The 13925-nt window shown below is 43.8% G+C and overlaps 1 protein-coding gene across 1 annotated transcript in view; it reads right to left on the bottom strand.

The window, feature by feature from the left end:
- Window positions 1-6755: 6755 nt before the first annotated feature.
- Window positions 6756-13925, bottom strand: part of LOC134463797 (protein bicaudal D homolog 1-like) — a 61047-nt gene continuing 53877 nt past the window's right edge. The window contains exons 8-9 of the mRNA XM_063217093.1: window positions 9652-9803; window positions 6756-8107 (exon numbers count right to left, since the gene is read on the bottom strand). Coding sequence (XP_063073163.1) covers window positions 7075-8107; window positions 9652-9803 — 1185 coding nt within the window. The 3' untranslated portion in view covers window positions 6756-7074. The remainder of the gene's footprint in view (window positions 8108-9651; window positions 9804-13925) is intronic.

The following is a 13925-nucleotide window of genomic DNA, read 5'->3' as shown; positions in this document are numbered from 1 at the left end:
CCTCTGTCTATTAACTAACGTTGAAATGATTCAACTTAGCAGGCTCAACTCAAGACTTAATCATAAAGAATTACCCTCAGGCCTTATAACGCTTTGGTGACACCTGCACCATGGTGCCTGTAAAGGTTAAGAAATTGTCTAACCAGATCTCCAAGTTGTAAAACGCCACTTACTTTAATGATGATACTGACTAAACATAAATTACTCTATGGGTAAAACACAAAAACAAAAAAGTAACAACTCTGTGGACTGTTCACCTTTGCACAGTAAAAATAGGGTGTCAATATTTCAGAGTTAAATTATATAAATCCAGATAGAGTAGAGTAAAAGTAGAGTAGATAGAGTAGAGTAGAGAGAGGAGAGAGAGAGAAGAGAAGGAGTATTTAACTTAGAGCGTGTTGGCACTAGGGCCGACTTCAGGCAACTCCACAGGCCGACAAGGATTGTCCTTAGTATAAAAACCCTTTATTAATCCATGGGCATTGTTACAAAGATAAAACCGCCAACCGGTTTCAACCCGCACTGGGTCTTCATCAGGGCGTAAACGTGGAGAACTCACTGTGGAGAATCAAGTCAGTGTAAAAAAGGTGGTCAATGTCAGAGTTCTTAATACAGTATTTACAAAATATTCAGTAGAATTAACACTCAAAATGTATGTTACACTGACCAAACAAACAGTAAAATTAACATTGTTATTGTACCAAATGTTAATGAGTTCATTTCAACTCTTTAAGAGTTATATCAACACTGGTATTTTTACTGTGCTGCAGCAGAGGAAGAGAGGCCGACAGAGAGCAGGCAGCCCCCTACGCCACCCACTGCAGTGTGGACAGTGAAGTGAGGAGAGATAATAACAGCAAGACGACAGAGAGATCAGCACTGCCGAGATAACCTTCTGGAATACCCTTCCACCCATATCCTCCTGCATACTCACCCGGGCGGCCGTCCAACGGGAGCTCGATTCAGTACGGCACGCTGCATAACAGTGCCTATATGATGGCAGTGTCTGCTTAACACCTCTCGCAGATTTAAATGCCCTTGCGCTGTTGGTGGCTGATTCAATCAAAGGTTTTTGTAGGACATTGAAAGATGACACAAGTGCAGGGGATGTGAGTCGTACGGTAGGATGTCTGGGCTCCTAACATGTTATTCAAGTGACCCACTAGAGCTATTGCACTTCCTGGTGCTGTAGCAGTCAGTCGATACTGATATTGACAGCAAGGAGGCCTGGGTCCTTTCATGCTATGCTGAGACAGAGATCCAAGGGCCAGAAAGTAAAAGCCTTGGCACTATTTGTTGCTGTCACGTACCTGATACTAAGTAGACCTCTTCAGACAGGCACAATGTAAAAAAAAAATCTTGGTTCTTGAGTTTCCCACTGTGAGGTAGCTAACGTACCGTGGTGGGCCCTGTCTTATAAGCTTACACGGGGACATTCGGGGACTTCATTTGGAGACCCTTGCCGATTTAACTTGTTTGACTAATGAAGGCTAACCCTGAACCTATAGGTGACAAATTATGTCATGAAAGAACCCACTGTTTCCAAGAGAACTTTTAGAGCTTCCTCCATATATAGGTTCTCTGAGTTCCATCTGTTCTGGGGTGAGTTTCTCAAAAGAGAAGTTGTTAGCCTGTTAGCAACTTCGGTAGTTGCCAATGGGAAAATGCATTGAAAACAGTAAAGTAGCTAATGTAGTTAGCAACTTTGGTTTTGAGAAATTCACCCCAGTGCAGTCTGCCTCTGGCTCACAACTCCAAGACTACTATCCAGGGGTGCATTTCTCAACAGGGTCATGCCTATGTTCCCCGGGTCCTATGTTCCCCGCAACCGGGGAACTTAGGACCCTTTTTTAGAAAAAGGTTTCTATGTTCCTAGCTGCTTCCAAGTAGACTGCTGCTGCAATGCAAAGCGCAGGTTGTTGTTGCACCTCTGGCAGGTTAGGTTTAGGAATAGTTTTGGTCAGGGCACACATTTACAACTGAGAAACATTGCATTACTGACAGGTTAGGCTTAGGGATGGTTTTGGGAAGGGCACAATTTGAAAACTCGGAAACATACAATGTAGGGAACATAGAACCCTTTTTTAGATTAAGTGTCTTATGTTCCCCGGTCCCATACAAAGACCGGGGAACATAGGACCTGGGGAACATAGGTACGCTCCCTTCTCAACAGTGTTGTTGCTAACTAAGCTAACCACTTACGTGGTTGTAATGCAATTTCCCACAGGCAACTCACTAAGTTGCTAATTAGCAATGACAAGCATCACATATTTTTCTAGGCATTCACTAAATCAGATCAATCCAATTAACTCATTGGTCAAGTACGAGAAGATGGACTTTAAAAGAACAGTCCACCATTTTTGAAATTATAGCCATTACAGCTCCCCTCGATTTAAATAATTGAGTTCTATCTTTCTCCTGTTCTTAGGCCTACAGCAGACCTGACTGGCAATATAACTTCTTAGCGTCTGTCATTGCACCAAATGGGACCAGTTGGTAACATCCAATTCAGTGATACATACATGCTTAGCAGTAATATCACCAGACTCAATTATTTTCTCTAACTCGATGGCAGGGTTGCCAACGGTCCCTTGAAATATGGAATCGTACCATATTTAGAAACAAAATAACGGTTCCATATTACCCTGAAACGGGACACAATTTGGTAAAAATGGTTAAAAAAAATTCAGGCAGAGGGCCCCAGACCGCAATAGCGGGACGTGTCCCATATTTTAACATCAGATCGTTGCCAACCATACTCGATGGGGAGGTGTTAAATGAGCAGATTTTCAAAAATAGTTCTTTTAACTTGTAAAAATTAACTGCTTTATCAGCGCAGATGGAACAAGGTTATGTAGGATAACCAGATTTTCTGGGATATCTGGGTATGTAGCTTTGAAATCCATGCCGTCCATCAATGCTCTTCCTATCTCCTCTTTCCATTCCTTTCTTTTTCCCCGCTTGGCTGCCCCTGTCACCCAAGTTTTTGATTCTGCAGGAGGGCTAGTTTGTTGAAGGGATATGTCATGTCTATTGGCATCCAGCCCAGAAAGTGTTCTGGGGCATAGCCCGAAATCAGGGCCCAGGGAAAAAAAGTACTGAGACTAGCCTATCTGATTCAGCAGTGTGGGTGTGCACAACCCCATGTAGGCCCACTCGTTACGCCTATGAGGTGCAAAACAAAATTTGATGTTAATACTAATTTAAGAAAGCTAATTAGCTATCAACAATAATCATCTGGAAATATTGAACGTAATGTGTAAAAGAAACAACTACGTATACGTAAGATATTTAAATGAATTCTTTGATCTTCCCTTGTGTGTAGTTTCTGAATCTAGAAGTGTAATGAGAGCCGACATTGCTGGAACAAAGAAAAGACGAGGACAACGTGTTGTTCAATTGTTTAGCCTAGTATTTACAGAATACACGAAGATTAACACAATGTTATACACAGCTGAGTTATCTGTCCCGTACCCTAGATACCTAGACATGCATATGCGCTATGGTTAAACAGGCTGACCCATTCAGTGAACAGACAAGGGAAGTAACAGTCTGTTGGAGGTGAATGTGAGTAATCACACAAAAAACAAGGACTGAATAAGTTACATAGTGTACATTTTTTTTTTTTAAACACAGCTGAACATTCATGTAAGACGCCCTTTCTTTGTATGGTTTGCTCAAAACAGTGTGAAAGCTTATTCAATTCACCCCAAAAACAAGTTAAGTGAAAATAGCACAAAGATGAAGTTGGCCTGTAAAGTGAAGTATTATTTTTCATCAGTATAGGGACCCAGAGAGCATTTGACAGGTTTGAGATGGGAAATGGCGCGATCTGAATTATGATAAGATAGAGATGGGCGTTGTGGCACAGTCAGCTAGTAGCTACATACATAGGTCATGGTTTGTCTAATTGTGTGTGTGTGTGTGTGTGTGTGTGTGTGTGTGTGTGTGTGTGTGTGTGTGTGTGTGTGTGTGTGTGTGTGTGTGTGTGTGTGTGTGTGTGTGTGTGTGTGTGTGTGTGTGTGTGAGAGAGAGAAAGAGAGAGAGAGAGAGAGAGAGAGAAACAGAGAGAAAGACAGGGAAAGACAGAAAATGGTGTGTGTGTGTGTGTGTGCGTGTGTGTGTGTGTGTCTGTCTGCGCGAGCGCACATGCATGCAGGACAGGCCTTAGAGAAACAGGGTTGATGGAGAGGAGGCTTCACTGGTTTCCTTCTCAAACAGTTTCTGTCCAGATTACAAATCTGCCCAGTCTATGCACAAGATTTAGTTTTGCACAACAAATACGCCACACCCAAACACCAAACAATACATCAGAACTGATTATTAGGCTGTCTACCTTTGCGGAGACTACTCACTTACTGCAAGTACTGTAAGTACTGTTAATACTGCAATTTACAAAAAAATCCTTCTTTTACAACCAATCGTTTTTTGAAAATACTGAGCTCTTTTTTTGGACAATCAGAATTTAGAAAGCTACATACATAAACTGTCGATATAAAAAGGTCAGCTAGGTATAACGGTAAAGGTGTACTACGGTAGTGTCAACATGCTAAGGCCAGGGCTGCAAGTGTTAGCGACGTCCAAACAGGGACATCAGTGTGGAACGTGCAATGTATATTCGCACATGGCTAATATTAGCACATGGCTAATACGCATACACAATGTAAGGCCAGCGCTTTTAAGTAGTTATACAATAAATAAGGCCACGTTCACTTTGGCAAAGTTGGAGAGTGACAGCATGTATTGTGTGTCTGATGATGAGTATACTGAAGTGTTAAACTAGCACCCAGTGTGAAGATTTGTGAAAATTTCTAGCAGTCTAAAAAATGATGTCGGTGGAAGGATGAAAGTTACGTGTAGGAGGGTGGTTTGCGAATCGAGTGAAATCGACAACTGTCAAATGCTCAGTGGTTCCATGCCAGTTATCACCAACAAAACAATAGTCATGTTAAATAAAAATGCACAACAGTTCTATTAGGCGAGCGTGCTCAGGCATATGTTGGCTTTAAGAATTGGCTTTAAAAGTGCCTACAACGTAGTACAGTACGTTTACACTGTCATAGCTGTGATAAGTGGAATACAATTCCAAGTGATCGCCACAAATAAATGAATATGCATCTTTTAGGGTAGGATTATGCAATGCAAAAAAATGAGGAAAAAATTAAAGTATATAAATAAAATACTGAATTTAAGGGAGCAATATTATTAGGGCTGGAGTCTACCCAACAATTATGTCGTAGCTAGTCAAACATCTGGCCCTTTCATTCAAAGTGCACCATTCTGACAGCAAATCTGTCCTGCTTGGCTCAGTAACAACTTGGCTATCTGTTTGACAGGGTATAGTCTCCAATTAGCAACAAAGCTAACTAAAATGTAACACAGCACAGCTATAAGTGCTAAAGTTAAACAACGTTTCCTCAAAAACAGAGGATCATCATCAGACAGATACGTCACTGAAAATCAGCATGACCTCACAATCCAATACACGTCCAAATGACACCCTCTGTACAATGACCTTCACAAGTCTACTGCATACTGACAACTGTCTAACTGTAGTGTCAGCCTGACACAGTCTGTACACTATTTTGCTAGCAATCCAAACACATGCCTCTCAACCATGTGTATGTTTTCCCTGAGTTGAAGTTGAGTATGTATGATAAAACTGAGGAGTCACACCATGAAGTTACACTCTTCACAAAGCAGAACCATCTGGAAGAAAGCTTGGACCATTTAACATCCACACAAAGAAATTGTTACAGTCAATAGCGGTCAATCACGGTACAATAACTTAGCAGTCTTGTTGTCTTCAATGGTCTTCAATGACTCACTGAGAGTAGAGTCCCTATGCTTGTGCAATCTACATACTACCGTACTTATGGTGTTTGCCAGTTTGGGTAAATCTAATAGACATAAAACAATGGAATGACCAGAGGTCCAGACCAGCATTTAAAAGTCCATACTGCAAAGAGAAGTCCTGAACAAGTTGTAAGGTGTTTCAGGGTGAACTGTTACAAAAAAAACAGATGCATATTCAGCATGGTCCTCCTAAATCAACTCCCCAGTTTAAAATCTGAAATGAACAGTTGAGATGGGTTTTCAGAATAAACCCTCCTTTGTTAGAAAACTTTGCCAGTAGAAAAGGTACGCTAGTTACAGACAGAACAGAACAGAACAAGGAGCACAGTGCTGGATCCCTCAGTGCATATATCTGTGTGGTACTATGACACTGAACTAACAGGTGAACACTACTAGTCAAACTTGGTGTTGTTAATACTGTAAATGCTTTCATGGCAACACGTTTTATGGCCACAGCCGTCAAGCTGGTGCCCATGTTGTAATTCCTGGCTGTGATGTTGTGACTTGGGCCGAAGTGGTTGAATGGTTAGGGAGTTGAACTGTAGATCACAGGGTTGCATGTTCGATCCCCACCCTTACCAATCCCTTCCTCATTCCATGGCTGGAGTGCCCTTTAGCAAGACACCTAACCCCACACTGCTCCAGGGCCTGTAACCAATATATCTGTAATATCTGTAAGTCGCTTTGGATAAAAGCGTCAGCTAAGTGTATGTAAAGTAAAATGTAATGACTTGCTTTGTATTGTCCACATGCCCAAAATGACAATCATCACAGACTGGAGAGAGAGAGAGAGAGAGAGAGAGAGAGAGAGAGAGAGAGAGAGAGAGAGAGAGAGAGAGAGAGAGAGAGAGAGAGAGAGAGAGAGAGAGAGAGAGAGAGAGAAAGAGACTGACAGACAATGAAAGAATGACTCAGCAGCGGTACACAGTGTCGTCAAGGAGACCGTTCAACAGTCATTTGAAGGGGAAGGCAGGGCCACCAGTGCTCCTTTACAAATACAAAAAATCCCTGAGCAAAGGAAACGAAAAAGTCAAGGAAAGAAAAATCAATAAACACAAAAAATAAAACTAGCAAAAGTCACTATTATTACATTCGTACAATCTTACAGTAAGAGGCGCATTATTATCACAAAGAAAACGCACACTTAACAGGACAGTAACACCAGGAAACCAGTCAGTCCTCCTCTCAAAGTCAACCCTCAGCCTCAGTCGGCCTCGGTCAGTAGCGGTGGTAGTGGGGCGAATAGTTTCTGGAGTACAGCTGGCTGTAGCCGCTCGAGTGTGTGTAGCGCGAGGAGGAGGAGGCAGAGGAAGAGAAGTAAGAAGAGGAGGAGGGGGAGGAAGGGGAAGGGGAGGCGCGGGAAAGGTTAATGAGGGGGTGCGGACGGGAGCGGTGGGCGCCCCACACGATGGAGGAGGAGGAGGAGCGATGGCTCTCCAGCACAGACGAAGCCGAGGAGGCAGCGGTGCGGTAGGGGGAGGAAGGCAGGGAGCCGGGCGTGTGGGAAAAAGGGGAGGCTGAGGTCGCGGCCGAGTGGGAATCCGCAGCGTAGCGGCGAGCCAAGGCGGATGCCCGACCCAGGTGGTGGGGGAGCTGGGTGCCCAGTGAGCGAGGCTCCACCACGTACGCTCGCACGCCCAGGGTGAAGTGCGAATGGCTGAGCCGCAACGGCGGTGTGGACGGTGGGGTCCATGAGCCTGACGCTGAGGCAGCCGGCGACGAGGGCGCCTCGAGGGAGGGGGGCGGGCTATTGGGGGCCGACGGGGCGGCTGGTGATGGAGGAAAGGGCCTAGATGAGGATGATGGCAGCGGCGGATGTGGGAGGGGCGCTCCGCGAAAGGCCGCCAAGAAAGCGGCACTGGCGGAGGCGGCAGAGGAGGTGGGGGAGGGGAGGAGACTCGCGGTTATGCCAACACCAATGCCCAACGCTGTGGCAGCTGACGCCGGGGAGCCAGGGGGCGAGCTGGCCAAGCTTGCAAGCCCCTCGACCGAGGCCATGGTGGTGGTGGTGGTGGAGGTGGTGATGCCACTTACTTTGGGTGCGGTGCTCCTTAGGCGGGAGGCCTTGCCCGAGGATCGGCTGCTGCGGTGGGTCTGCTCGTGGTCGAACTCCAGGTCCTCCAGGCGCTGGGTGAGGGCCAGCTTCTGCTGGATGGCCATGCGGAGGAGCGAGTTGAGCGTCTTCTTCTCGTCCTCGGCGGCCGCCAGCTGACGCTGCATCTCGTCCAGCTGGGTCACGTACTCGTCACACCTGTGGGGAAGGAGATAAAAGGGACGGGGGAGAAGAATGATGGGGGGAATGGAAGGGACACAGGACGGGGAGGAAAAAAGAGGAGGAGGTGCGAGGGACAATGAGAGCAGGGGGGAATTAGGTGGGTAAAGGAGAAAGAGAAAGAAAATCAGGTGAGGAATAATTGATCAGGGGTAGAGTTTGGGGAAATGGGAAGACAGAGTGAAATCAGATGGAAGGTAATGGAAAGGGAAAGAATACAAAGATGAATCAGGCACAGAGTAATTGCAAAGGGTGGGAAAAGACAAAGTCATCAGATGGAGAATGATGGAGGAAGAAAAGACAGAAAAGGTGCAAGAGGGGAGAGGGGGTGAAGCAGAGGGAGGAGAGGACGGACAGAAAAGGAACAATAACAGAAAAAAATCAGACAGGGGCCACAGCACAAGATAGGAGAGAAGAGGAGAAAACGACAAAGCCAAATCACATAAGGGATGATTCAGTGGGAAGAGGAAAATGAGTGACAGAGGTGAGGGAGGGAGGAAAGAAAGTTGTAAGAGGACATGTCAGAGAGAGAGAGAGCAGTTGGAAGAAGTTAGAAGAAGTTGGAAATTGAAGTGACAGGAAAGGGTGAGTTCATTGCAGCGAGACAGGACAGAATATGAAAAAAGAGGGCAAAATCAAAAAGACAACGCAGGGGGTTAGAACATAGCAGATAGATTGAAGCACGAAAGCAAAAGTAAAATAAATGCACACTGATTCAGAGAGAGTTTTGTTACATTTGGAAGGGAAGGTATGTACAACAAGTAATTCAGATGGTTTTTGCTTGAAATACTTTGAAATATGTCAGTCCCTACATTTAAAAAACAATCAAGATTAAAAAGCACTTGTGTACATCCCATATATCTAGATGACATCATCGTTCATGGTGTTGCCAATTTCCCACCCCCCACTACAGTAGTTCTGCAGTTCTGACCTTACTCTGAATCAGAGGGTGGCATGGACATCGTCATCCTGCCAACTGCAGCAGGCCTTCAGCATGCGTGCGTGCGTGCGTGCGTGCGTGCGTGTGTGTGGTGATTTATAGCCAAGGAGGTACTACATTGGGCGGACAGTCTATCTCTCTATCCCTTTTATCTCCCTATCTACATTTTCATTCACATGATTTTAAAGTTTAAAGTTATGTGAACTGCTAACAATAGTATAATGCATGAAATAAATGCCCCCCCCCTCTCTCTCTCACACACACACACACACACACACACACACACACACACACACACACACACACACACACACACACGCACACACACGCACACGCACACGCACACACACATTGGGTCTTTCTCAAATCCTAGGCCTTCCAAGTGTATCAGCCTAATTAGTCACGCCCAGTGATTGGATACTTTTTGGTGAACTCTACAGAATATCCAATCACTGGGTGTGACTAATAAAGGGTATCCAATCACTGGGCGTGACTAATTAGGCTGATACACTTGGAAGGACACTGGCCTAGGCTTTGAGAAAGACCCATTGTCAGTGTCAGTGTCAGTGTCAGTGTTCCTCACCTGGTGGCGAACATGGCCCTGAGGGAGGAGAAGGTGGCGGCGTCCTCTTTGAGGGCCTTGAGCTCGTTGCGTAGCTTCATCATGGTCTCTGTCACCATGGTCTTCTCGTTCTCGTACTTGCTCTTCAGGTTGGCCAGGGCCACCTCTGCAGTCTGACAAAAGCACACGTGTTATTTATTCAGTTATTCTGTCGTTCAACTTTGTCAACTGAGTCAAGTCAATACTTGATAAGATAGAAACAGCACACTGCTTTTAATTACACAGTGGAATTACGCTCGAATTAGTCTTAACTTAGTCATGAGTTAATTAAAAATGAGATAATTACAAGGCAAGCTGCTCTTCAGGTTAGCCAGGGCCACATCTGCAGTCTGACTGAAGCACAAGAGTTATTTGTCACTTGTCAATTTGTCATGTCATTGTCAACAAAATCCTGACAAGTCAGAAATTTCACTCCCACTGCTTTTGGCATAGAACTAGGCAGTAGCCTCTTTGCGCAGATGGACCTGCCGGCAGGCCAGTTCACTCATTGCTGAAAAAGACGCAATTACATCAAAACAACATTCCTATGACATTACTGGGAGCCTTAACCCTCAAGCGACGGGCCTGTTTTTGCAACTATTCTGACCGAGCGGGTTCATTTATGACCCCAAGGAGTTTATATAGAAATACCACTATATAAATTATTTTTTGGGGTTCATTCAAATTTATTTACATCTTGCACATACTTGTCCCTCATCTAAAGCAAAAAAATCTGAATTTGAACATTTTATTGTTTTGCTACAAATTTGTCAAACTTACATACGTACAGTATATGATAAGTATGATGTATACCCTCATTTGCATATGTAAACATCAAAATACAAAAAACATCCAATACATTTTTTTCTTCTCTCATCATCAGTAATCAACTGAGAAAGTTTCATGGTGATATCTATCATTTACATTTTTTAGCCTATTCACTTGTAGTAGTCTTACCATAATAATACAGTATATTTATGCTAATTATGGAAATTGCTCAAAGTGAAACTTTGGGAAACCAAGATAAATTATATCCATTAGGCCCATTGATGATATTTCTGTAATAAAAATTTAGGGCACTCAACATTTCTGGGTTCATGAAATCACAAGATCAGAGAATATGGTAATTTACATAGACAAAACCATGTCTCAAATATATAACCTTATGCACACTCAAAATTTCTCTGAAACTTTTTCTGGACATTGTAGCAGTGAAAAGGTGTCTTCCATATGTATTAGAGCAAATAAATCATTCAACTGATGCTTCAGCCTTTGTATAGCCATAAAATAAGGAAAATTCTAAAAACGCCATTGATTTCTACACTGATGACTTGTTTCCTCCCTCTTTGTTCATCAGGATGACTTCCATTTGTGAAAGCCCATTGGGAAACTCCAACTCCCATTGTCATTGTGACACAGCACTCCACAGCACACAAGTGAACACTGCACACTGCACACAACGAAATTGCATTTATGCCTCACCCGTGCAAGGGGGCAGCCCTCAGTGGCGCCCCATGGGGAGCAGTGCGGTGGGACGGTACCATGCTCAGGGTACCTCAGTCATGGAGGAGGATGGGGGAGAGCACTGGTTGATTACTCCCCCCACCAACCTGGCGGGTCGGGAGTCGAACCGGCAACCTCTGGGATGCAAGTCTGACGCCCTAACCGCTCACCCATGACTGCCCCATATATTAATATGAATATTTCATATTCTCATCATGTGTCTAGGACCACTGTGCCATTATATCAACAAATATGGAGCAATAACAGAGGAAATGCTACCTAGGTGCCCTCACAATATGCTTTGTTGGCTATCGCAGGGGTGCCCTATTTATTTACATAATACAGTATATTGTATTTTAATACTATAAATGTTTATATTATGAATATTTTAGGTGTGCTGACCATGGCCTGCCCCAAGACACAAAATACAAAAAACAGAGTTTGAAAATTACAGCAAAAAATGGACATTATAATGTTGAGTATCTCATGGATCCTCTCGGGGTCATAAATGACCCCAGAGGTGTTTTGATTATAAATCCCATATAGATGGTCCAAATCTCACAAAAAAGCATTCTCCACATGCACAACATATGTATTGGCAAACTCCTAGAAGCAGTTTTTCTGATGAAAATTGCAGAAATAGTGTATGAAATTATGTGCCCGGGGTCATAAATGACCCCAGTCGTCGCTTCAGGGTTAAGTAACCGTTACAATTACAATTTTGGTGACAGTAAGGTTGTAACATAGGCTCTACTCAATGGGGTTAATGGGGTCTTCTCCACTTCAAAAAATAAAGAAAAATGTTAAAAACGGTATATACAGATCAAGTCGGTCTTTGGGATGACCTAGGTCATATCTGCTGTCTCAGAGAAGGACGATTGTAACTTGTTGCTTGTCATTTGCAACTATCACTAAGTGCCTGAAGTCACTCAAGTCACTCCAACTATTGTAATGACGTACCAAAACTCGGCCTTCATTTGTCCTCCACCTCACTTCAGAAAATTAAAAAATAATGTTGAAAATGGTAAATGCATGATAAGTTATAAGTTCTGGTGTCTGAGAGATGAATGAGAGTTAATTGCCACTTGTCATTTGTAACTGTCACCAAGCGCCTGCGCACCAAAAGTCTAAATTAGTTTTTCTCACTTTAAAAAACCAAAGATGATAGATGCTAAATATGACATGAAATAAATACAAAAATGCTGTGCAGTTTTTTTTAAAGGTGTCATTGGCGTGACATGTCATATACTGTAATTTGTCATTTGTCAACAACTTCCTGATGAGTCAGAAACAGTCGGTCCAAATAACTGGGTATGCTGACCATGCAGAATTAGACCTAATGAGTCCTCCTTCACTTCAAAAGCCCTAAAAATAGTTAATGAGTCTACAATTATCTTTCTTTTATCTATCTTACAATCTTTCAAAATGTCCTCAATATACGTATATGAACACAAGTGTTGAGAAAATGTCTCAGAGGTGTGAATGAGAGTTTAAGGTTTCTTACAGTACGAGACCTTAAATATTGTCCTTTGTTTTTACATTCACATGCAATATACTGTGCCATATTGGGCAAGTGTGGGCAATAATGACTTCAAAAGAAGGAATAATTATATACACAATAGTCTATTTCGAGATCTTTCGAGTAGAACAGATAGAAAGAGATAGATAGATACATACATAGAGAGAGAGAGAGAGAGAGAGAGAGAGAGAGAGAGAGAGAGAGAGAGAGAGAGAGAGAGAGAGAGAGAGAAATTGTCTTTGGTGTAGGCATGAAGTGTGACGGGAGGAGAACAGCAGAACTAATGGCTGGTCAGCCTTGTGGATCTCGATCGCTGGGCCCTGGCCATATATCCTTATGATGATAAATGGAACACACCTCCTGTGTCCTGCTGTCCTGCTAATGGCTCCACTTCTTACCCTGTCAACATGAATACTTACCCGCAAAGTCATACGAAAAAATCTTGTATGATAATACATTTCCCGTTGGACTTACTGTAATACGTAAAACATGCTGACAGAGTTAGTTGGCAGGCTATGAGGTGTATGTGTATAGAGGCAGCTAGATCGGAGCATGAATGTGTGTGTGTGTGTGTGTGTGTGTGTGTGTGTGTGTGTGTGTGTGTGTGTGTGTGTGTGTGTCACGAATGGGTGTGTGCGTCATGAATGTGTGTGTGTGTGTGTGTGTGCGCGTGCCCGTGTGTTGTAGCAGGGTGGTGACTGAACTGCATGTATAGCAGGCCCATGATGAGCAGTAATTGCAGTAGTGCTGCTTCTGTTCTGTTACATGCCACTGAGCCCCGCTTGGCTTCACATCGGACTGCATGGAAATCTATAAAAGTGGCCCCCAGAGCTGTAAATCTCCAGGGGCCGGCAGAGGCCACGCCAGGGGCACAGCATTTAATCAAAAAGAGAACAACTGAAGAGAAGAAAAAAAAAGAAAAGGCGCCGCTGTCTTGTTGTCGATATGAGCCACCCGTCGAACTGAGCTACCAAGTTATTACAACACACAGCACAGTAGTAGTAGCCCAGGGCTGTTGGCCGCTTTTGCCGGGCCCGGGACAAAGACATGTGAGACCCCACCACCCAATACATACGATGTAATGAGGTCACAATTCTGCCATCCTTCTCTCTGGGGCCGGGGACAACTAACCCCATGCAGAACAAGAGTTTCATTGAATCCCACTGCATTACTTTGATTAAGGGGAGGGCAGTCGTTCTACACAAGGCCTTTTTTTTCTTTCTGGCCAACAATG

Source organism: Engraulis encrasicolus, chromosome 15 (assembly GCF_034702125.1).
Source record: "Engraulis encrasicolus isolate BLACKSEA-1 chromosome 15, IST_EnEncr_1.0, whole genome shotgun sequence".
Taxonomy (NCBI): Eukaryota; Metazoa; Chordata; class Actinopteri; order Clupeiformes; family Engraulidae; genus Engraulis; species Engraulis encrasicolus.
The sequence above is the reverse complement of the archived record's forward strand: the minus strand, read 5'-3'. Positions and strand labels throughout refer to the sequence as shown.